The sequence below is a fragment of the Protopterus annectens genome, chromosome 13.part0 (genome assembly GCF_019279795.1).
Source record: "Protopterus annectens isolate FY-2018-M chromosome 13.part0, PAN1.0, whole genome shotgun sequence".
Classification (NCBI taxonomy): Eukaryota; Metazoa; Chordata; order Ceratodontiformes; family Protopteridae; genus Protopterus; species Protopterus annectens.
This window is the reverse complement of record NC_056747.1, coordinates 467349700-467375854: the sequence shown is the minus strand read 5'-3', so window position 1 is coordinate 467375854 and position 26155 is coordinate 467349700. Positions and strand designations below refer to the sequence as shown.

Below are 26155 nucleotides of genomic sequence, written 5' to 3'. Positions count from 1 at the left end.
TAGAATTCCCCCACCATCTTAAGAATATACATCTAATGACAACCCACAAAATCTACCAACCAGAATCCTGCCCTTCCTTATCCTCCATAATAAACCTGTACCATCCTAAATGCCAGCTCAGGTCTGAAAGCAAATTGTTACTATCTGTTAACAGACCCAGACTATCAGCTGGCGCGATGCTGTACTCCCATACTGTCTCCAAGCTGTGGAATAATCTTTCCACTAGTATCAGAACTATCAGTAATCCTGCAGCATTCAAAAAGTCACTCAAACTACACCTCATTTCTCACTGGCTATGCTCCTGCACCCTACCTACCAGAATAACTAATTCCTCCTCTGGAACTGTGACTTGAACTCCCTCTCTCCTGTAGCCTGCATAAGCATGTAGTCTAAACAGATGCATATGACAACTGTACCATTTTTACTACTCCTGAATGTAAACCTGATGGCTTGTTGTATTTTTATCTGTCAAATGTACAAATTATGTTTATATTCATTGCTCTACATTCCTATGTCAATACTAAGTACTGATGTACTTTTATTGCATACTGCTATTTAACCTTGTGTAGTTTTTCTCCCCGGGCCTCCACTGAAAATGGGCTCTTTCAAGGCCCAGTGGACTTTCCCGGTTAACAAATGCAATAAATAAATAATCTACAGCTTAAGATGGTTCTGCATAAGAGGTAGCCAAGTGTAAATAGCAGTCTTGTAAAAGTTGTTTAAAAGTGTTCTCCTTTATATTTGGTGATCTTAACAAATAGAGGCAATTTAGTGTTGAAAGGTGGCAGTGATTAATTGTGCTCTACCATGAGAGTAGTTTACGAAAGTTTCACTGTTGCAGCTGGAGTACATATTGTGTTGTCATCTCACAAAAGTGCCTTGGAAATGAAGGTGATTTGAGTGAGAAATTCCAATCCTATGCACCTATTTGAAGTGCCCTGCAAAGCATGGTAAGTGCCTTTCTGGAACTGGATAGAAATATTTAATCTTTTGTAGTGGTGCCACTGAGTACTGTGTGATGTGGTGTATCTGGGGACACCAAAAGATTAATGTGCTGCCAAAGCATACTTCAAGAAATAGATGCTAGCTCACATGAAGTAACATTTGAAAGAAGTGTAGTAAAAGAGGAACAATACTAATCATGGTAGTTGTGTGTACCTCTCAGACCTGTCTTTCTGGTTTAGATGTTTTCCGTGTCTCCACTCCTTACTAAAAAGTGACACAGCAGAGGTGTTTTGACTTTGAGACTAACTGGGTTAAGTGCCTTCTTTCATGATATTGTAGGCAAAAGTAGGTGCCATAGTGGTTGTCACTACCTCATGAACTTGACAACTGACCATGTTAAGTGTCTTCCTAGTTTGTACACCCAGGTATATTGCTTGGAATGCAGTTATTGCTGTTCATGGTAGAACATAGATTTGATGTTAAGGCTGAACTGAATTTTTACTTTGTGTATTAATCTTATTGTGAAGCGCAATATTTTACCTTTCCATTAAAATACAGTACACATGTGACCCATCTTAACCATATTAAGTACCTTTACTATATATATCCAGGGAGAAACATGCTGTGGACTAGCTGTTACAGAAAAGCTCATTAGAACTGTTATGCTGAACAGACTTGATTCTAATATTCATATTGCCTGATCCCTGACTAAGTTTAGTAACTGGCAAAAACCTGTTTCCAAGTCTAGTGCTTTGGTTTTTGACACTGCCTTCCTTACCAGTGATTGCCATAAAGGATAACATTTTCTTAAATTCTGTGCTCAGCAGACCCCGATTTGTATATTAGGAGTGCCAAGTATTTTATGATATTCCAAATATGAGATGCAGGCAGCCCAGTGGCCAAAAATACCTTACAGCGGTCTTTGCTTTGTTGTCCCCTCAACTTTGCGTTGCAGTTACTACCAAACCTACAATGCATCTTTGGTGATTAAATACTTTGACTTCAATTTCTTGTATTAACATTGCATACATTTCTGTATAGTGCCTGAATGATGATCCTCCTTATGTTTGTATTCCTGTTTATGCATCAAAGGCATGTCCACAAATGGAATTGCACACTAGTTATTTATTCTGTGACTTACTTTTTGATGTAAAACAGTACCTTCAGACAACGTGATGAAAATATGACTTCCCAGTCACCTCATTTGAAACCTTTTGTGACTTAAGTCTCCTAATTGTAAAAGTAAATAAAAATGTTATTATCTTAAGATTGTATCAACTCCTGTAAGTGTGAAATTTTTCTGGTGCAACTTTGGGAATTAACATTTAGCTGGCATTGTGTATCTGCTATACTATAGTGTGGGATAAATACATTCAAATATTTCAGGCACAGGCAGTAATTCCCCTCTAACCTGACAATACACCAAAACAGGTTTTCTCATAGTAAGTGTCCAAGTTCTTCTTAAAAATTTCAAAACTTGGGCCTGCTTTAATACAATTTGATAGTCTGTTCCATGCATCAGCTACTCTCTCAGAAAACCAATTAGTACATTTCTCATTCCCATATAACCTTTTACATAGGTTGCCTGATTCTCTACTACTTTTTGTTAACTCAAACATTCCCAGAGGTAGTTGTTTATAAATGGCCGACAAGGCTGATAGCATTGAATGCTTTTGTAAGGTATAGATTTGTATCCTGTACTGATTTGCCCTCATTCATTGCTTCACTAACCTTCTTGAAGAGATCAGACAGGTTAAGTTGGCAGGATCTGCCCTTTACAAAAATAAAACGGGCTTGGGTCAAGTGTTTGTAGGTTACCTCTGTTCTTAATTATTCCTTAACGATCCTTTCCATAGCCTTACAAATAAGGCTGGTTAGGCTTATGGGGTATGTGCAATTGTACAGATCTTTGCCTCAAAGTTTTTTGGTCTCTTCCTTATACAATTTGCAGTTTTCTGACAATTTAAGGCTTGAAGTCACAAAATAATACTGTACATTTGAGTTTCACACTTCATATTGTTTAGAAAATGTATGCTGAAACAAAACCTCTTATTCTGGCTACCTTCTAAGTTTGTATAAGCAATATGTAAAAAAAAAATTGCCCCCAATTTTGGACCTTTGACTCCTCATTTTTGTGTTTGTCCAAAATTCTTGCTATTACAAGCTGAGAGGTATGCTTATGGGTTTATAATTATCTGTGCCATTGGATGCCTCATCTTTGTGCAAGTGGATGATGGTTGCTATACTCCATCCAGCACAAAGTCCATATTGAAGCTGACATTGAATAGCTTCTGTAAGGGGTCTGACAGGTCTCATTTGAGGCTGGCCAATAAACAGCCAGAATGTGTTACCCTGTTTCATAGAAGCAGTGTTATTAGCCTTGGGGATAGTGCCTTGATGACTTTTTCATGAGGTATTTCAGTGGTTATAGATGTGGGTATGAGTTCTAGAAATGTAGACTGGGACAACAGGGTGAAGTTGGAGCTAAATGCATCAACTAATTGGGTATGTCCTCTGGGTCCTAGAATGTACTGTCTGCTGTTAATCCTTCACACTGCTTGACATTTCTAAGGTTTCTAACATGGTTGAAGAAAGCTTTGTGGTTGCCCTTTGCTGGAGTGTTAGTTTTTACCTCATATTTGGCTTCAATTGATTTGTTCAGGGTCCAGAGTCACCTCTCAAATCTAGCAAGAGTTTTTTTTTATTTATTTTTTTGCATCTTGAGAGTTGCAGTTATTTTTGTGTGCGATGGCTTTTTTCTTTTCTTATACAGTTCATTTTTATTTGAGGCTTATTTTGGAATTCAGCATCGCATTTACTTCAGAGAGGGACAGATGTATCTATGTAGCTATAAACGTGCATAAAATGCGACACCGAAGGATTCTGTATAAGCAGTAGGGTCACAGAGATGGAAGGGGATATTGAATTTAACCAGTTCAGCAGTCAAATTAGTCTTGGCAAAATATTGAAATACCATGTTATTGGTGGATGCTTCTGTCTTCTGTCTTAGGGTGAATGTGACTGACTTGTGGTCCAGTTTGACAAGTCAGAGAATTACAGTTGCTAAGGAGCAGAGCTGTCCCATACTGGTTGTGACAGAGTCCAGGATTTTATCACCTTGATTGGTCTGCGGACTAACTGGTCCAGGGAGTTTGTATTAATGAAGTCCAGCAATCTCTATATATACATATTAGTACACAAGTATTGTGATGCCTCACATTCTTTCAGGTACAAACTCCTCAGCCAAACAGCACATGCTACCTCTTAGCATGATTATATATGTTCTTCTCCAGAGACCATGCCTACCATTCTAAATATTAAAACTTGTACATAACACTTCTCCCAAACAGATCTGTCTGCCTAGTTTGTAATAGATCCATGCCTAAGTTTACACTACCGCATGAAACCAGTTTAGATTACTCTGTGGTGATATCCACCTTAATCCAGGGTTACTGCTTAAAGGCATAATTATGCTCTGATAATTTTATTTTTTTTTACTTCTGAATACCTTCATAGGTGGCAAACATTGTAACATGATCTTTTATTCTTAGAAAGTTGCTTCTTGTGAATAAAGCACTGTGAGAACTGAGTTAATGAGATTGGTTCAATCTAGTCTGTCCAACCAGATTACAATTTCAGCCCCTTAAAATGGAAAAAGTTAAAAATGCCTCCAAGTTTGACAGTCCTCCATGGAAGTGTCAGTGAATAGTTTCCAATAACCCACAAAAATTTGATTACTGTATGTGTTGCATAATCTGTTAAAAAGTGCTTGCAGAAATGTAAGGAAATGGTAGTGATAATGTAGCTTTTTAAATGTAAAATTTTGAGAATTTCGGGTCCTGGCTTCCTTCCATCTTCCTTCGCTGACGCAACCAGAATGCAATATTTCCTGGCTTGCAAAGCTCAGAAAATTAATGAAGTTGTTCTCAGTGGTTATCGAGTTTCTTCACCTTCAAACTGCAAAAGACTGAAAAGATTTATGGCTCTAAGGAAGGGAAAGAATGTAGCACACCTAAAAATAGTTATGAATTATCAGTCTGTGCAGCTTTATATGACTCCCACGGGTGTGTAATAAGAATGTGAGTGTTACCTAGCTGCATGTGTTTTCCTTAAGTAATTTTCAGATATAAGCAAAATGATTAGTACAAGGGAAACAAATTCCTAATGAAACTATCATGAGAGTTCATTCATACCCAACATTTTGCACATGGAGAAAGCTTACTAAAATAGAAATGCCATGGAAGGAAAGTAACTACTAAGTCATATTTTTACATATGTGAAAAAGTATTTAGTTAATTCTTTAGGGACAAAAATGTATGGGAAAACAAAATATAATTAGGATGAAGCTGTAGTTTAAAAGCAGAACCTTGCTTGATGTTTTGAGAGCCGATCTTCTCTGCTGCATACTTAAATTACATACATCAGTACACATTGTCATTGTAATATCAGTCCCCTTCATAGCTGGATATCTGTGTATAATCCAGATATTACTGAAATCCCACAGACATGGTTCAAACTGTGCATTAGTGATTCAGATCTAGCACCGATAGTCTGTAGCGATTTTATAGGACATTCTCAGGTGAAGGTGTCATGCATTATCACACCTTTTACTGTACACTATGCCCTCAATCCATCTATGCAACTAGTGAGAGATGTAATTTGTAACATAGCCATTAAAATAAATAACTTCATAAATGGCCCACTTGTACATATATGCATGTCTGTATGTGTGTGTATATATATATATATATATATATATATATATATATATATATATATATATATATATATATATATATATATATATACATATATATATATATACATACATACATACACACATACACATACATGCACACACTTGCATATATGTACAAGTGTGCCATTTATGAAGTCACACTGGGGTATCGATGTATGTATGCCATCAAACTTTAGTGAAGCAACACAGATGATGATGCTCTCTCTTGGTGGTTTTGTAGTATAAAAGGAGAAATTATCCTTATATTTATAGGTTCCTAGGTATGTACTAGTCTTTCAGCCCCAGGGCCTATATATAAGCCTAGCCTTAAATATTCCCTGGCTTTAGCCACCCAGAAATTTATTTACCTGTGCCTCTGTCAAGCAAAATTTCCTATTCCCCATCCAGTTGTCCAGATTTTTCTTAAACAGGGCCAATGAGGTGCTCTGTTTGACATGAATGGGCAGCTTGCTCCAGAGTATGGGAAGTCTCTGGGACAGGAACCCATCCCTCCAGCAAGTTCTTTTTATTGTGGTGACAAGGTTAAGGTCTCTGGAGCATGTGGCCCGCAGGGATTGTGAGTTTTTCCAAACTTGGGATTTTACTCTCTTTTTGCAACATTTTCTTCCTTTTGTTGTAGAGCTTGTTAATGGCAGGGGACCACCAGATTGGCTTCTTTTTTTTTTGGTTCCATTTGGGGTGGCTTTTTTTTTTGGTTCCATTTGGGATGGCATGGTCTATGCACTCGTGTATGTGTTCATACAGTGCATTGATGTAGGATTCAGCAGTCATACTGCTACTGTTCATATGCATGGGAGTGGTGAAGTTAGCCACGTTTGTCTTAAGCGTGAAGTTGGCTTTTGAGAAGTTTTTTACAGTGGATTCCTTACGGGGTGGGGGCAGAATGTGGATGTCTAGCGTGATTAGCTTATGGTCATGGTCAGATCTGACCAACAAGGGGCTGACCTCTGGCATGGAGTACTTGATCACCCATGTTGGTAATGACCAGTTCTAGGATATTGCTGCCCCTGGTGGGGGTCTGGATCAGTTGGTCCAAGGCGTTGGAATTTATGAATTCCAAAAAATGCTGTGCCAATGTGTTAGTACAGGAGTAGTTTTCCAAGTTAATGGTGGGGTAGTTGAAGTCTCCCAATATGAGGGTGTTGGGTTGTACCTTGATATTTTCCAGTATGTTAAGAAAAGTGGAGTGGGAGTCTTAGGGTATAGTGGGGGATCTGTAGCAAGCTACAATTTTGGATTGTAGTCTTGCCCAGTGTTAGTTGCAGTTAGAGAATTTTGGATGCATTATGTTGGGCAATTAGCCTGAAGGTGGGAATATCCTTGGTGAATATGGACACACCTCCACCTTTGGTGTTTCGGTCCAGGTCAGATGGCCAAAAGATGTGATATGAATTGTAGCCTGGTATTGTAGGGGTGCTCTCTCGAGGCTTTGTATGCAAAATATGACATCTAAAACATGCCAGGGAGATTGTAATGCTATGCATCTTAAGATGTTTACAGAACAATAGTCTAATAAGCACATGTAAACTTATAGACCATGGGAGAATACAAGGCTGCTCATCCAATTATCCAAGTTCATCTTGGAGGTGCCGAGGGTGATAATCTGATATAAACTGGAAGTTTGTTACAGAGGTGAATGATACATTATATGAATCTATCATGTCAACATGTCTTATTTATCCATTGATGAACGTTTAGTTTCTTTCACTTGGTATTTGTGGTACCATTTATTTATTTATTTTTTTTAATAGAGGATTGGATCTTTCATAAGTAAAGACAGTGGGCTGTTATCCTGTCCTGATAACTAAAATTTTTGAGACCACTGATCTTTTTAGTTATGAATCTCTTGAGTACACTCAAGTGAAGTGACATGTTTAGACAAATGCATTCAAAAATATGTTTATCTTTAGTAATGGGTATGATGCTACAGGAGTAAAGGGGAATTAAGACTTTGGATATGGTGGGAGATGCTTTTGGAAATTAGATAAGCTAGGCCGTGGTGGTGCAGCGGTTAGCATTGTCACCTCACAGCAAGAGGTTCTCCCGTTCAATTCTCGGCTGGAGCGCCTTCTGTGTGGAGTCTGCATGTCCTCCCCATGGTCGAGTGACGTTAAAGACATGCAGGTAGGTGCGAGCGTGAATGGGTGTGCAATAATTTATAGGTTGGGTGTCGGGCTGGCAACTCGGCACCATAAAAATCCACTGCCAATCATTAGCAGACCAGACTTGCGCTGTGGCGACCCTTAACCGGGAAAAGCCAAAAGGCATTACTTTTTGAAGGCCGTGGTGGTGAAAGGTGGCGATGGTGCAGTGGTTAGCATTGTTGCCTCACAGCAAGAGGTTCTCCTGTTTGATTCTCTGTTGGAACGCCTTCTGTGTGGAGTCTGCATGTCCTCCCTGCAGTAGAGTGATTAAAGACATGCATGTAGTCATGTGCATGAATGGGTGTGCCTTCCTTGAAGGTTGGGTGTCAAGCTGGCAACTCAGCACCGTAAAAAGCTACTGCCAATCATTAGCAGATCATAGTTCCACTGTGGTGACCCCTAACCGGGAAAAGCCAAAAGACATTACTAGATGGAAGGCTTTTTGAACAACTCTGGAGACATAATGAGCAAATAAGGAATTGTCAGCAAGAGCACCTCAATCCCTTATAACAGTGTCTGGAGGGGTTTGCAATCTGTACGATATGTGAAAATGTTTTGTCAAAATTAACTCTTAATATCAACAAATGCAGACACAAACCAGGAACCAGCAAGTCCAAAGCCGCAGGACCCGAATCTCTTATCTCCAAAAAACATAATTTCAAACCAATCAGGTTAAAAACGACACCTTTATTCACACGTCAAAATTACAAAAGTAAACCACCAACAATAAACCAAGCGCTTTCGCTCGGTTATTACCGAGCTTCTTCAGAATAAAAATGTTTATGATGTGGTTAGCCATGTTAAATACTGAATACAAAGTCACATGACATGCCCTCCCCCCTCCAATGAACCACCCCTAATCAATGTTTAAAAACATAGTGCATATAACATGCCATATAAATATTTAGTGAAACTTCTGAACTGAAAACAGAGACCAAAATGTAGTCCCAACAGTGTCAAAAAATATATAGGAAATGTATGCTGTATGACAAAGCGTATAAAAATGTATATAAAAAAATATGTATGAAAAGTTGATAATAGAAACCAAATGGATGTATATGTGTGTATAACACAGATAAATATAAATACACATAAATGTGTATACACAGTCCCCCTCATTGTAAGATGTGTCAAATAGTTACCTGACCAAGACATAAAATTGTATAAAGATGTATAAACATACATGCAATACCAATCTGCTTAATGATGAAATTTAACCACCTCTTGAGAACCCCATTAGTTGTGCCCTTCTTAATTTGAGCACACTATGTTCAAAGCATCATTCATGCCTGGTGGACTAACTGCATCCAATCTAAGCTGCCAAAACAATTCCCGGTACTCCAACCTGGCTTCCCAATTACCCCCTCGTGGATCGGGGGTCACTTGTTCTAAAATAGTAAACTTAAGTTGCATATTTTCACATACTTGGGAATGCTTAGAAAAGAGTTTATAAACGTCAATACGACATTAGCAAAGGTAGAGAGACCAATGCCTTTTTTAAGCATTCTGAAGTATGTGAAAATATGCAACTTAAGTTTACTATTTTAGAACAAGTGACCCCCGATCCACAAGGGGGTAATTTAGAAGCCAGGTTGGAGTACCGGGAATTGTTTTGGCAGCTTAGATTGGATGCAGTTAGTCCACCAGGCATGAGTGATGCTTTGAACATAAATAGTGTGCTCAAATTAAGAAGGGCACGACTATAACGGGGTTCTCAAGAGGTGGTTAAATGTCATCATTAAGCAGATTGGTATGGCATGTATGTTTATACATCTTTATACAATTTTATGTCTTGGGCAGGTAACTATTTGACACATCTTACAATGAGGGGGACTGTGTATACACATTTATGTGTATTTATATTTATCTGTTATACACACACATATATCTATTTGGTTTCTATTATCAACTTTTCATATATATTATTATTTTTTTATATACATTTTTATACGCTTTGTCATACAGCATACATTTCCTATATATTTTTTGACACTGTTGGGACTACATTTTGGTCTCTGTTTTCAGTTCAGAAGTTTCACTAAATATTTATATGGCATGTTATATGCACTATGTTTTTAAACACTGATTAGGGTTGGTTCTTTGGAGGGGGAGGGCATGTCATGTGACTTTGTATTGAGTATTTAACATGGCTAACCACATCACAAACATTTTTATTCTGAAGAAGCTCGGTAATAACCAAGCAAAAGCGCTCGGTTTATTGTTGGTGGTTTACTTTTGTTATTTTGACAACGTGTGAATAAAGGTATCGTTTTTAACCTGATTGGTTTGAAATTACATTTTTTGGAGATAAGAGATTCGGGTCCTGCGGCTTTGGTTTTTGTCAAAATGAACTATGTTGCATTTTTACAGGTTTAATTTGAGGCTATTGTCCTTGCACCAATTGGTTTACATGGTGTAACAAATGACTGGAGCAATTGTGGGGCAGTGGAAGATTCAACAGCAACACCTCATTTACAGTCTTCTTTAAGCTTAGTTTGAGCTAGCAATCCCTGGCCGTGGTAGTGGTGTCAGAAATAGATGCTAAATAGGAGAGGGCCAGATGGTGATCCTGGTGGTACATTACTGGTAACATTTTTGTTTTCACCTTTGACTCAAACCGCAAGGGTTCTGCCAGATAGCAAGTTAGAAATCCACCATGCACCATAGGATTTATATTCAGATTTAAGTCTTTCAATAATGCCTGCATAGGGAATAGTGTCAAAGGATTTGGTCAGGTCCAGATATGCTGTATGTAATGCATAACTACTATCCACTGTTTTTTGCTAAAAGAAAGAAAAGTGTTCAATAAAATTAGAACAGATCATTAGGAATATGGTGATGCTGAAAGAGACCAACATTGAAAGGAAGAGGCTATACCATACTGTGGAAAGGGACTACATTAAAGAAGTTAGGAAAAAGAGTGTGTGGTGATGATCTTTTTAGGAGATGTCAAGGTCATGTCTCTTAGTGGCGGTTCCTGGAAAAAAGTGACCTGGTAGTTTGTAGGGATTCCTTTGAATGTATGAGGACAGAAGTTGGGTGTTGAGGGCAATAAGATGGATATGAAAAAAAGATTACACTTCGTTTTAGAGCCAAGGAAGAAGAGACTATATGAAACAAAGTGCATGTGGTGTGGAATGACAGTTGAGTGGATGATTAGGTTGGTGGATGTATGGAAAGATGTGCACAGGGTAGTGAAAAAAATTACTTTCCCACAGAAAATGTAGAGAAAAATGAATTGCACAAACCAAATATGAATGCTGATCTATTATGGTGTTTTTTGGTTATGCATGTTATGTAGGTTTTTGTTTTTTTGTGTGCCTGTTCTTGTTCATAGGTTCATACTAGGCTATCTGCCCTAGGGCATTTATAAGCCTAGCCAGAGTGTGTTTGGCTTTCGTAACCCATTTTAAATTAATTTTGCTATGCCCTTTTTCGAGGTTAGTATACTGTGCCTCTGTCTAAGTGACACAGAAGTGATACCCGGGGTAAACCTATGATCTCCCATCCACTCATCAAGATTCCTCTTGAAGAGAGTCAATGAGGGACTCTGCCTAACCTGGACTGGGATTTTATTCCAGAGTGAAGGGAGCCTCTGGGTTATGAATCTGCCCCTCCAGCATGTCCTATTTATTTCATTGCTGAGGTTCAAGTCTCTCGAGCGCGTAACTCGATGGGATTTGGATTTTCTGAGGTGCAGCATGTCCATTAATTCCGGGTTGGACAAGGCTTTATACGTCAGGCACAGATCACCTCTGAGCAGGTGGTATGCCACTGAGTAGAGCTGGAGTTTCTTTAACCGGGCAGCATATGGCATCTGTTTGAGCCCTTTGATCCTCTTAAAAAAGAAGAAGCACCAAAACGTAACCAAGTAAATGAAAAATCAAACTGTAAGCAAGAGGAGCTGCACAAAAGTAATAGCGTAATCAGTAGTTTATTTCCGCTTTCGTCAATAGACTTCATCAGAATACCCTGATGAAGTCTATTGACGAAAGCGGAAATAAACTACTGATTACGCTATTACTTTTGTGCAGCTCCTCTTGCTTACAGTTTGTTTTTTCATTTCCTTTGATCCTCTTTGTGAGGTACTTTTGGGGTCTTTCCAGTTGCTGCAGTTGTCTGGTAAGGTACATCCCAAAAGGGGCATTGTACTCAATTATGGGCCTGATGAGGGATGAGTAAAGAGGCACGATGACCTCCCCTGATCTAGATGTGAATCCCTTCATGATTAGGTGGGCTATATAAAATGTTTTTCTAACCACTTTGGCCACGTGGTTGTCAAATGAGAGATCGCTGTCAACTTGGGTCCCCAGGTCCCTAATTACTTCTTCTGTACTTAATGGATTACCACCTATGTGGTAATTTGTGGGCACTTTGTTTTTGCCAAAGGGGATGACTATACACTTTTTGGCATTTAGCTTGAGGCCATGGCTCTGGCACCAGTTGTTTGTTTCTATGAGGCCCTTTTGGAGGATGCTTGTGTCGGCTGGAGAGTAGATTATGGTGCCCAGTTTGCAGTCATCTACGAACTCGGTCAGCCACAGTCCTCCTGTGTTGGCCTGTACCTCCAAGAAATATATACCGAACAAGAGAGGTCCCAGGACTGAGCCTTGTGGGACGCCACTTGTAACTGGTTTGGAGTCTGACATGGCTCCAGCAATTCTAACCATGTGGGTTTTGTCCTTGAGCCAGTTTGCAACCCATCTAGTGACATAGGGGTTTATATTTAAGCTGGTGAGCTTATCTATAATGCCCGAGTGGGGTATTTTATCGAGGGCTTTTGCGAGGTCCAGGTAGGCTGTGTGGACCACCTTCCCCTTGTCAATGGCCTTGGTGATGGTTTCAAAGAAATCAACCAGGTTTAAGAGGCAGGATCTGCCCTTAACAAAGCCAAACTGGGTAGGATCCAGTGTCTGTAGGTCCCCAATATCTTTATTTATGAGGTCCATGATGATCCTTTCCATAGCTTTGCAGACCAAGCTAGTCAGGCTTATGGGGCAATAGTTTCCAGGATCCATTGAGACACCACCTTTGTGGAGAGGGGACCACCATTGCTGTATGCCACTCTTTGGGTACATATCCTGTAGTAAGGCTGAGATTGAACAGTAGTTTTATGTTTGGGTTTAGCCCTTCTTGGAGTTCATGTAGGACGCAGCCTGGGACACTGTCTGGTCCCATTGATGCTGTGTTTTTTTCTTTGGAGAGGGCAGCTCTTACCGGAGCATCTAAGATGTCAGGGGGGCAGCACTCTGCTGGGATAGATATTTGCCCTTTTGGTGGGGAGAAGTTTGCGCTGAACCTGTCAGCTAGGATGTTGGCAATGTCTGTGGGTTCAGTGTATTTTTTGTCATTTTGGACTAATTCTGAGCATATCTGGGAATTCCCACTCAGGTTCCTAACATAACTAAAGAAAGCCTTGTGATTATCCTTAGTGTCCTGTGCAATTTTTCTTTCAAAGCTGGCCTTAGACGATTTTATGAGTGCCTGTTTTTTGCTAATACTGATCAGAGATGCCTTCCCTTTTTGCGATTTTGCTCTGTCATGTAGTAGCTTCTTCCTTCTATTGTATAGTTTGTTTATGGCTGGGGTCCACCAGACAGGACGTCTGCCTTTGGATTGGGACTTGGTTTTATTTGGGATTGCATGATCCATGCATTCCTGAAGGTGTTCATAGAATGCGTTTATAAAGGATTCTGCAGTCTGGGCCGTATTTTCCATAGGCCCGGGGGTTTTGAAGGATTCCACCTCGGTTTTGAGGAGTGTGAAATTTGCATTAGAGAAGTTTTTCACTGTGGTTTTCAGGGCAGGGGGTGGAGTCGGGATGTGAATATCCAGTGAGATTAGTTTATGGTCTGATCTTACCAATGAGGGATACACTTCTGGTCTGGAGCATACACTTCTGGTCTGGAGCATAGAGTCCCCATGTTGGTGATGATCAGGTCCAGTATGTTTTCCCCTCTTGTGGGAGTGGTAACAAGTTGTTCCATAGCATTTGAGTTTATAAATTCTAGGAACCTTTGGGCTAGGGTGTTGGAGCTAGAGTAATGCTCACAGTCTATGTTTGGGTAGTTGAAGTCGCCCAATATAATGGTGTTTGGAGAGACCTTCATATTTTCCAGTGTTCTCAGGAAGGCCGCGTGGGGTTCCTGGGTTTGGGAGGGTGGTCTGTAGCAGGCTATAAACTGGAAGGCAGTTTTACCCACTGTTAGTTGCACATGGATAGTCTCTGATGCTTCGTGCTGTGCCACCAACCTGGAAGTGTGGGTATCTTTGACAAATATTGATACTCCCCCTCCTTTTGTGGTTCGGTCCAAGTTTTGGGGGCGAAAAGCATAGTATGAGGTATAACCTGGCAGTGCTGGGGTGCTCTCGGGAGCCTTGAACCAGGTTTCTGTTACTGCAGATATCGATGCTCTCCATGCTAAGGAGAGTTTCGAGTGCGTGCATCTTGAGGTTTAGACTTCTAGCATTGAGTAGCATTACTCTTAGTTTCTTATCCCTTGTGATACCTATGGAGGTGGGTTTGTCTTTTGAGCCTTGCCTAAAAAAGGCACTATGGGGATAGCAAGAGCCTTTGCCAATATCCGAAAGCCCAGGGGTGACAGGTGCAAGCTGTCACTAGCGAAGCATCGTGGCTTGTCGAGCTGAAATTAGTACACCTTGTTTGCTGTAGCGTAGACTAGATCCAAGCCTGCTGAATCTAGCTTTGTTTGTATAACTTGAGCACTAATCCAGACATTCTTTAAAGTATTCAGTTGTATTTACTACTGCTTGGTAGTAACTTGATTAAAGTGTAGCTATCATTCTAAGTCTTTTGGATTAAGCACTTGGGCTTCAGACCAGATGTTTTACATTAGGAAAGTTTGTGGCCTGCACTGTGGTGGCAGGACAGGTAGCTTACATCCGTCTAAGTTGGGAACTGCTGATTGAGGGCTCAGTGTCCGTTATTCTAAAAGTGTATTAGTTCTGGTTTAAGCACTTGGGCTTCAGGCCAGTTATTTTGCATTAAGAAGGTTCGTGGTCTGCACTCTTGTGGGAGGAGAGGCTGGATTCTGCCCTTCTGAGCTGGGAATTTCTGGTTAAAGGCTTATAGTGCCTGCATATTTCAACTGTTTCTTATGAAATTGGTACACCTTGTTTGCTGTAGCATAGACTAGATCCAGGCCTGCTGAATCTAGCTTTGTATGCTTGTTGTTTGTTTGCTTGTTATTTCCCTGAAACGTTTATACCACCTAAAACGCGGCTTTTCAGCGCTTCTGTGGATCCCTAGTGATATCTGCATTGCTTACTGTACTTATTTTCTTGTTTCACTTAAAAGAAAGTTACTGTTTGTCGTTTTTGCATTTAAGTTACCTGTAACACATTGCATTTAAGTTGCCTGGCACTTGCTCACTAAAGCAATTATATAAGTCAGCACTAAAAAATTAAAAGCACTACACCCTCACAAACTCCCCTTGAGTACCTTGTTCCCCATTGGCCCTTTTATTTCAATTATAAAGGAATTCCCAATACTATTCTAGCATGTCCAAAGGTCAGTTGTCAGTCTCCTCTCCGGTCCAGCTGGTGAGTCTGGGAATCTTGAGGCAATGTTACAACTGCCTCATGTACACAGACAACCCTCTCCTCCTCCCAACAAATTCCAACACATGTGAGAGATGCATCCATATAGCCAAACCTGGAGGCTAAGCTCTCTCAACTCAGTACTGGCGTAACCAGTCAGGAGGAGAAGAAAACCACATTCACTACAATTCCAGTCTCACATAGACCTACCACAACAACAAATCAAACACATAAACACACAAAAACATACTCGGAGGCTCTAAATAAAAATCTGCCTAAGCAGCAGAGACCTCCAAAGCAGACACCCAAGCAACTGCTACCCCAAAACAAAACACGTGCAACACATAGCTCACAAAGCCAGTGTGCCGAACAGTCACAGCCCTTAAGGCTAAACACACCTGATTCACTTGTAATAGGTGACTCTATCGTCAGGCACACTGACGTCCCGCTCACCAGGCTGAACAAGGAGAAGGTCACGGTGAGCTGCCTGTCGGGTGCTAGGATCCGCCACATAATACAAGTACTCAGGTCACTCCAAGGCAAGTACAAATATGACTCAGTCATTGTCCATGCTGGTGTGAATGACCTGAGGTGTACCTCCCTGGACTACATGAAAAGAGACAGAGGAACTCTCTGAGCATGTGGCCCAGGCCGGTATGACCCTGACCTGGAGTAGCATCTTACCCTCACAAAGAATGATGCCACAATATGAAAACAAGATGATCAATTTCAACAATTGGCTTAAGTATTGGTGTCATTCAAAGGGGATCCAATGCCTGTCAGCCTGGGATGACATGCTCAACAAGCCACGATGCTTCGCTAGGGACGGCTTGCACCTGTCACCCCTGGGCTTTCGGATATTGGCAAAGGCTCTTGCTACCCTCATAGTGCCTTTTTTAGGCAAGGCTCAAAAAACAAACCCACCTCCATAGGTATCACAAGGGATAAGAAACTAAGAGTAATGCTACTCAATGCCAGAAGTCTAAACCTCAAGATGCACGCACTCGAAACTCTCCTTAGCATGGAGAACATCGATATCTGTGCAGTAACAGAAACCTGGTTCAAGGCTCCCGAGAGCACCCCAGCACTACCAGGTTATGCCTCATACCATGCTTTTCGGCCCCAAAACTTGGAACGAACCACAAAAGGAGGGGGAGTATCAATATTCGTCAAAGATACCCACACCTCCAGGTTGGTGGCACAGCACGAAGCATCAGAGACTATCAATGTGCAACTAACAGTGGGTAAAACTGCCTTCCAGTTTATAGCCTGCTACAGTCCACCCTCCCAAACCCAGGAACCGCACTCGGCCTTCCTGAGAACACTGGAAAATATGAAGGTCTCTCCAAACACCATTATATTGGGCGACTTCAACTACCCAAACATAGACTGTGAGCATTACTCTAGCTCCAACACCCTAGCCCAAAGGTTCCTAGAATTTATAAACTCAGATGCTATGGAACAACTTGTTACCACTCCTACAAGAGGGGAAAACATACTGGACCTGATCATCACCAACATGGGGACTCTATGCTCCAGACCAGAAGTGTATCCCTCACTGGTAAGATCAGACCATAAACTAATCTCACTGGATATTCACATCCCTACCCCACCTCCTGCCCAGAAAACCACAGTGAAAAACTTCTCTAAAGTAAATTTCACACACCTTAAAACCGAGGTGGAATCTTTCAAAGCCCCTGGGCCTATGGAAAATATGGCCCAGACCGCAGAATCCTTTATAAATGCATTCTATGAACACCTTCAGGAATGCATGGATCATGCAATCCCAAACAATACCAAGACCCAATCCTCCAAAGGCAGACGTCCTGTCTGGTGGACCCCAGCCATAAACAAACTATACAATAGAAGGAGGACGCTACTAAATGATAGAGCAAAATCCCAAAAAGGGAAGGCATCTCTGATCAGTATTAGCAAAAAACTACGGGCACTCATAAAATCATCTAAGGTCAGCTTCAAGAGAAAAATTGCACAGGACACCAAGGATAATCACAAGGTTTTCTTTAGTTATGTTAGGAACATGGGTGGGAATTCCCAGATATGCTCAGAATTAGTCCAAAATGACAAAAAATACACCGAACCCACAGACATTGCCAACATCCTAGCTGACAGGTTCAGTGCAAACTCCTCCCCCCCCCTCCCCACCAAAAGGGCAAATATCTATCCCAGCAGAGTGCTACCCCCCTGACATCTCAAATGCTCAGGTAAGAGCCACCCTCTCCAAAGCAAAAAAACACAGCATCAATGGGACCAGACGGTGTCCCGGGCTGCATCCTACATGAAATCCAAGAAGAGCTAAACCCAAACATAAAACTACTGTTCAATCTCAGCCTTACTACAGGATATGTACCCAAAGAGTGGCGTACAGCAACAGTGGTCTCTCTCCACAAAGGTGGTGCCTCAACAGATCCTGGAAACTATCGCCCCATAAGCCTGACTAGCTTGGTCTGCAAAGCTATGGAAAGGATCATCATGGACCTCATAAATAAAGATATTGGGGACCTACAGACACTGGATCCTACCCAGTTCGGCTGGCAGATCCTGCCTCTTAAACCTGGTCGATTTCTTTGAAACAGTCACCAAGGCCATTGATGAGGGGAAGGTGGTCCACACAGCCTACCTGGACCTCGCAAAAGCCTTCGATACAATACCCCACTCGGGCATTATAGATAAGATCACCAGCTTAAATATAAACCCCTGTGTCACTAGATGGGTTGCAAACTGCCTCAAGGACAGAACTCACATGGTTAGAATTGCTGGAGCCATGTTAGACTCCAAACCAGTTACAAGTGGCATCCCACAAGGCTAAGTCCTGGGACCTCTCTTGTTCGGTATATATTTCTTGGAGGTACAGGCCAACACTGTGGCTGACCAAGTTCGCAGATGACTGCAAACTGGGCGCCATAATAGACTCTCTAGCCGACACGAGCATCCTCCAAAAGGGCCCCATAGAAACAGACAACTGGTGCCAGAGTCATGGCCTCAAGCTAAATGCCAAAAAGTGTATAGTCATCCCCTTTGGCAAAAACAAAGTGCCCACAAATTACCACATGGGTGGTAATCCATTAAGTACAGAAGAAGTAATTAGGGACCCAAGTTGATAGCAGTCTCTCATTTGACAACCATGTGGCCAAAGTGGTTAGAAAAATATTTTATATAGCCCACCTAATCATGAAGGGATTCACATCTAGATCAGGGGAGGTCATCATGCCTCTTTACTCATCCCTCATCAGGCCCATAATTGAGTACAATGCCCCTTTTTGGATGTACCTTACCAGACACCTGCAGCAACTGGAAAGACCCCAAAAGTACCTCACCAAGAGGATCAAAGGGCTCAAACAGATGCCATATGCTGCCCGGTTAAAGAAACTCCAGCTCTACTCAGTGGCATACCACCTGTTCAGAGGCGATCTGTGCCTGACGTATAAAGCCATGTCCAACCCAGAATTAATGGACATGCTGTACCTCAGAAAATCCAAATCCCATCGAGCTACGCGCTCGAGAGACTTGAACCTCAGCACTGAAATAAATAGGACATGCTGGAGGGACAGATTCATAACCCAGAGGCTCCCTTCACTCTGGAATAAAATCCCAGTCCAGGTTAGGCAGAGTTCCTCAGTGACTCTCTTCCAGAGGAATCTTGATGAGTGGATGGGAGATCGTAGGTTTACCCCCAGGTATCACTTCTGTGTCACTGTTACAGAGGCACAGTATACTACCCTCGAAAAAGGGCATAGCAAAATAAGTTTAAAATGGGTGGCGAAAGCCAAACACATTTTGGCTAGGCTTTTAAATGCCCTAGGGAAGATAGCCTAGTATGAACCTATATATATATATATATATATATATATATATATATATATATATATATATATATATATATATATATATATACACACACACACAGTTCTTGTAACGTTCAGTTGTCTGCACTATGTCACTCACCATTAGAACTCATAATTTTGCCCTTTCTTTTTCGTTCAGTGTTTACAGTTGAGGAGGTATGCCTAGAGAAGTAGACAAACATGAATATACCACCTTACTGTCTATCATCAGAGCATACCCTAGCAAAAAAAAAAAAAAAAAATAGACGCAAAAGAAAATGACTTGACCTGCCAACAATAAATGTGCGCTGTGCAGGACTGATCCACAATTTACATTTTCTCCTCTTGTATTCAACAGCAAAGTTTTGGATAGCTACAGATATTGTTTTCCCTTTCTGTTCCGTAAGTGTCAGTTTTTTTTTCTTTATGCAGCCTTTATTGTAATTATCTTTTACGATGAGAAAAGGAACATATCTATTGCTAGCAGAAACGTTTCTGTTGAATATGAAAGCAGAAAATATAAATCCTGTATCAGTCCTGCACAGCATACGATTGGCACACACTGGCTGAAAATGTAAAATGATACGTGCTAGTAGTTGGGGACTGGGTGCAATTGTCTTGTATGGAACGATATGATAAATAGTTTAAAATAAATTAGTATAAATTACCCTATATAATGCCCTGCAACAGGAGTTTTGGTATAAAGGAGCAGAAAATTAGAATATAAAATTAGAAAAAGATACGTACTTTTCCCATGGCATCTGCATTTTGTCATCCGCACTTCCTTACTACTAAATATTATAATTTTCAACATTTGAAAATATTGCATAAAGTAGTATTTACTTCAAAAAAAGAATGCAGAAACAAGTACTGAGCACCGTGTGAAGCAGGGAACCCAAGGGCTGAGTGTCTTATTGCAGAGAAGTTAAATTGGACTGGATTACAGGTTTGCACGCATTTTTAAAGTAAGTCACTGTCGTCATTATTGATGTCACAAACAGACAATTGATTTGTTAAGTGGTTGGTAGTATTTCAGCTTTGGTCCGAGGCAGAAATACGATTTTAGTAATGAGAATGTGTCCCTTTTAAGGAATAAGGCCTGCATAATGAAATTTAGAGTGCTATATTTTACAGGTGTTTTCCACCCATTTGGGAAATTTTGCATGTATACTACAATCAGTGGAATTTAAGGCTGTGTATAGAAAACATGATGTGGAACTAATAATGGTTATAGTGTGTGTTGGCAGGAGTGAAGATTACCACTGGTTTTTCTAGTCCCTTAGGCTCATGAGTGAACTTTTGAACCATTTATCTTACACAAAAGATGTATTGTAACTGAATTGCCACCTTGTTAACTTTGGTGTTTGTGACATCAGACTGTACAACCCCTAGGGCATTTTCCCTAATTTTTCTCCTTGCTTAATGTGTATTAGACAGAGTGTGACTAAAACTAGAGTTGTCAACAGAAAGAGCAGAGTCCGTGCGTTTAACATTAGCAGCTTTTATAGCTTGATATGACAAGTTATCAGTTCTGGTACACAAGTGTTCAGCTACCTTTCCCAGAATTATAGATTTTCTAGATCCTAGCAACATTAAAATTACATTCCCTAGTGGTTAAATGTGTCCTCTTTGCCAGTTGTAATGCCTAGTCTCCCACCAGTAAAAAAATCCCATGCAGTAGTTTATTCATTCTCTTCATTGTCTTATCTCTCAGTAAGTAACAAAAAGAGCTTCCTGGAGTATCCAGTTACCCTTTCAGTCTGCACGCACATATCTTTTGCACGCACTGATTTCCCAGTAAAAGTAAAATCATTTTCTTTTTTTTTTTTTGCTTTTTCAACTTCTTTTTTAATGCTGCAAAAAAGCACTTCACTAACTTGGTTTCTTGTCTAGCCACTTCCACACTTTATGTGGATACTACATCAGCACCTTTCTTTGATCTCAGATGTGTCCCTTCACTGGGAAATCATCTTGAGTTCTAAGATGAAACTGCCTTGCAAATATTCTAACTTTGAATCTTACAGTAAGAATTTACTGGAGAAGGATGAACATGGGCTGGTGCCAAGGTACTTTTATTGAGGAAGTGACATCTGACATGACATTTGCATAATCTGAAATTCCCATTCTCTTTTAATATATTGCAATTTGTGGGGATCCTGCCCTCCACTACAGGTTGTGCAGGCAGCAGATATAGCCACACTTGCCCATGGCAAGTTATGCACGATCAACTGAAGGCTCACTATTACCCATTTTTATGATCACCCAGAGGTAAAATGTAATCTGACATTCTCACTAATTTGTGTCCTTAATATTCCCTACTTCCATGGTACTGTGTATTCCAAAAATAACATGCGTGGGAGAAGCCTTTAAATTGTTATGTAGCTAAACCTCTTTCTGAGGTCTAAATAACTATTTTTTTCAAAGTATTGGCTTAACTCAGTTTATTGGAGAGATGCATCAACAGCTAATTCATTCTAAAATCCTGCCTTACTGTGTTGACTTGCTAAAGTAAGTTTGAAACATTTGATCAACATGAATTTATATTTTTTTGAGGGCTTGATGTATGGAAAATCATTATATTCCTATTAAAAGATCTTTTATGCTTACTGTGACATCAGTCCATATTGTACAGAGAAACGAAAAGAAACACAGTACTTAAAGAAATTTGATTTTGTTCTGTGCAAGGGGAATTGTTCAAATAATGTTTCATAACCAGGTTGATCAGTTAATCCAAAATGGAACTTTTTCAGCCGTAAGCCCAGATACAAGCCAAAAATACAGTTGTGGGTTTAATTTGTGTACTTAACATAGTCAAATACATATCTAGGACTCATTATTACTACTGTTGACTTGTGCTTAAGAAAGGTAAACTGTAAACACAAATATGACGACAAACTAAGAAAAACAAAAGAAACCAAATGGCACTGGCGACCACACTCCGATTTAATAAATAAATTAAAGCGCTTTTCGACTGATACAACACAGCCTTCCTCAGAATACTTTTTTGAGGAAGGCTGTGTTGCATCAGTCGAAAAGCGCTTTAATTTATTTATTAAATTGGAGTGTGGTCGCCAGTGCTGTTTGGTTTCTTTTGTTTTTCTAAAGGTAAACTGTCACTGCAGTGTTTTTTTTGCTGTTCGGTACAGAATTATGTAGTTGTCTTAGCAGCAAACCATCATCATTCCCCTGGTTGCAGTTTGCTTTCTGAAACGTATCCACTACAACTATTGCCTAAACAGAATTTGAATTCTCGTTTGTTTTTCTCTGGTCAGTGCTTCCATTTGTATGAGCTTTACTGATTCATTGTCTCTAGTTGACTCGTAGACCGTTTCCAAAGTTTTCTCATGCAGTGTGTTTCACAAACATACTTTGCTTGCTCATTAAATCATTAACTGTTGTTGTATAGTCAAAATATTTGTTATTTCTGTTTTATATCAAATTCTTTATGTAGCTGTACCACCTCCAAAGAGATTCATGGAGATAAGAGAAAACCTTGTGACTCTGAGCCAGAAAGGTCTTTACTGGGGTTAATGTCTAGGATGATTGGTTTAAAGCTATTTCATTTCATGCACTCGTTTCTTAACACTATTGAGTCTAATCATTTTCTTTCACCTTTTTTTAATGTCTGTGCCTCCATTTTGGTTCTGGGTCATCTGTTGCTGTAGTTCAGAGATTCTCTTCACCTTCTAATGGAAACGTTAAATTCTACAACCCCTCATTATGTGCGCTGCATCAAACCCAATGACCAGAAGCAGAATTTCAGGTAATTATATTTTTGATTAAAAATTCTGTTAGTTTCATACCTCACAAACATCAGACATGCATTCTTTTATTGTGACTGTGGAATTTGTTTATAGTGACTTTCTAAAATTTGGCATATCTGTATACACGTGTGACTGTCTATATTACTTTTAATGTGTTAAGTTGTACAGACAAGTTCTGTTCCAAAAAAAGCATGGGTCATGGCTGAAAAGGGCCATCTGACCAGACCCCTACCTATTTCCTTAAAAATGTGTCTATAATTATATATATATATATATATATATATATATATATATATATATATATATACACACACACACACAGTGTGCATTGTGTGTGTGTATATATATATATATATATATATATATATATATACACACACACAATACACACACACACTGTGTGCATAGATATATATATATATATATATATATATATATATATAATACACGCAGTGTGTGTGTGTATATATATATATATATATATATATATATATATATATATATAAAATAGTAGATATGTATATATAGTGTCATTCAGATTATCAAATTATAAGCATGTAGAACTTTGTTAAAATGTACACAATTGACTGAATACACAAGTTGCCTTAATTCTCGATTTTCAAAAGTTATCTGTATTATGTTGTGTGAGGTCATGATACATTGAGGAACAGGAATATGCCCTTTCCCCACTATTGTGTGAGCTCCGAATTGGTATACATAAAATTGTGGGGGTATAAGAGATGCAAGGAAGGTAGACCTCTAACTTTTTTTTTTTGTTTCTATTACTATATTTGTTGTGCATGGTGTAGGGAGTGTTTTTCTGTGGGGGGGGGGGTGGTGGTTGGTAATTGTGTAGAGCATGTTTGAATATTAATAGAATGTGCAGGGTCTCTGGCATGCATGGTAGGGAGAAAATTGGTTGTGTATGGACTGTTTTTTAATCATTTGTGCAGCAGTCAGAGTTTAGTTCAATAATTCAGAATACACACATGATATAGAGGTCTGATTTTAGATAAGTAAAATATATTTTACAGTAAATTTAGAGAACAAGTTTGACTATTGGCAGAGGCCCATATGTACCTAACATCATATCTCCATATATTTCATTCATCAATTTTTTTAAGGTAGTTTTTGTTTTCCCCCTTTACTTCAGTAGGTTGGTATTTTGCATGGTTTCCTTCAGTGGAAAAGTTATATCTGCAGCAATAAGTAGGTTTTATGAATCAGCTTTCTTAGCATGGGGATTCGGGTTTACTCAATGTATGGTTATGTCAGGCCATATTAAAATTTATTTTTGAGACTTTTTTTTTTTTTTTATATAAAACCAGTTTTTCTTTCTTTTTCTTTAATGAGCTTGTGGTGATTTTGTGGGAGTGAGTATGTATTTTTTATTGTGGGGGGGGGGGGTAGATTCATTCAGTAGTAGTTCCACCGGCATCAGGGAAGTATGTGATGTCAGTCTGAGTGTTTATTTTTTTAAGCTTTTAGTTGTACTGTTTTTTGTGAGATTGCTATTTTTGTATTGTTTGGTAGGTATGGTATTGAGGTTGGAGTGCATTTCTGAGGCAGTTATATGCATTCAGGTTTTGCAGTAGTTTTGCCTTCTGCTTGTTTTGAAGCTTGGTGTTCAAGTTAAGTGCTTGCAGTGGGCTTGTGGACATTATAGTGGGGTGTAGTCTTCATTTTTAAGTATTTATTTTTTATTTTATTTATAGCATTTTTTTTTCTTCTGTTGTGTTTGGCTTTCATATTGGATAGCCATGTTCCTTAATTGACCTCTACCCTTTTTATTCCTGCACATATTAACTAATGCAGTCCTTGCTCAATTAAAACTGTATTACAAGATCAGTTACCTCCTTTTACCCACTGCTGTCAGGACCATTGCTAAAAATATTTTAATAATTCCAAAGCAAATATAAAATTTAGAACTGACAGAATGGATTTCCTCTTGTATTTCAAACATAACTGACAAATACATTTCTGAATTTCAGACCAGAAGCATGTTTGTATTCAGAAAGGTGTGGATACAGCAACTTGGTGTTGCCACTTTGAATAAAGCTGATCATACTGCTTTGATAAAAAGGAATATTATGTAGCATTGCTTGTCTGAGAGAAGTAGTTTGCCTTGTTTTGTTATGTATTCTGTAATGAATGCAGCCTTGTTTGTGTAATTGCCTGGTTGAAATCATGGGAACATAGTACTGTGATTGGAGAAGGCAAATATTTAGCAAAACTGACAGATTTTGCATGATTGCATATTTCTACAGACAATCTCCTGCTCATGAAATATGAGTTACACTTGAAAGGAAATTTCCAGAATTTTATCACATGAGGTTTGTCTGTAAAGTTTCATATAATAAAAGTCTGCAGAAGTCTGCCATGTTATTCTAGATTAGATTATGCAAGCTTATGTTAGTCTTTGTTTTATGCTGCCAGTCTATTCTAAACAATAAATGCATTGTCTTAAACTGCTTTTGTGTCTCAGTGATTTACTGAAGATGGACATTAATAAGGAACCTCTTAACATTGGCATGCTCAGACAGTTTTTCTAAAAGGTACCCATCATGGTATCTCATCTGAAGGCCTTAAATAAGAAGGGGAAAAGCAGTGACAATGGCAGAAGGAGAAAATGACCCAATTTTAGTAAATTTAGCTCATAAAATAGACTGTCTGGATGTCCTGATGGAAACTGGGAGATGCAGGGGCTAAGGCAGCAGGAATGTCAGTCCAACACGATATATTTTGTTGGAAAGAAAAGAACAGAAATTGGACCCATTTCATTGTTTTTCATACTACAATATATATGGGTGATGGACAAACTTTTTTTTAATTGCATATCAACAATGATCTGTGTAATAAATTAATTCTTATCCATCTTCGAGAGCATTAATGACATGCCGTATAGCTTAGTACAGTAAATGCTCAGATAATCTCTGCTGTATGGCAGTACTAATGAGAGAGAATGCACAAGGTAATCTTTAATTGTAATGCAGACAGGAATTGAGAAGACTAACGGAAGTTCTCATGATTTTCAGAAGCTGTCATATTTGAAGACAGGGCACACTGCTATTGCAGCTAGTATGGCAAAAAAGTTTCAAAGTTTGACTTTATTGCAGTATAGACTTTTAGCCATGAACTGGT

The 26155-nt window shown here is 39.4% G+C and overlaps 1 protein-coding gene across 1 annotated transcript in view; it reads left to right on the top strand.

Moving 5' to 3' along the window:
* LOC122787918 (unconventional myosin-Vb-like) overlaps positions 1 to 26155 on the top strand; it is a gene marked incomplete at its 5' end in the record, with an annotated part of 1807467 nt that overhangs the window by 593491 nt on the left and 1187821 nt on the right. The window contains one exon of the mRNA XM_044054844.1: positions 22916 to 23013. Within this exon, the coding sequence (XP_043910779.1) occupies positions 22916 to 23013 (98 nt within the window). The remainder of the gene's footprint in view (positions 1 to 22915; positions 23014 to 26155) is intronic.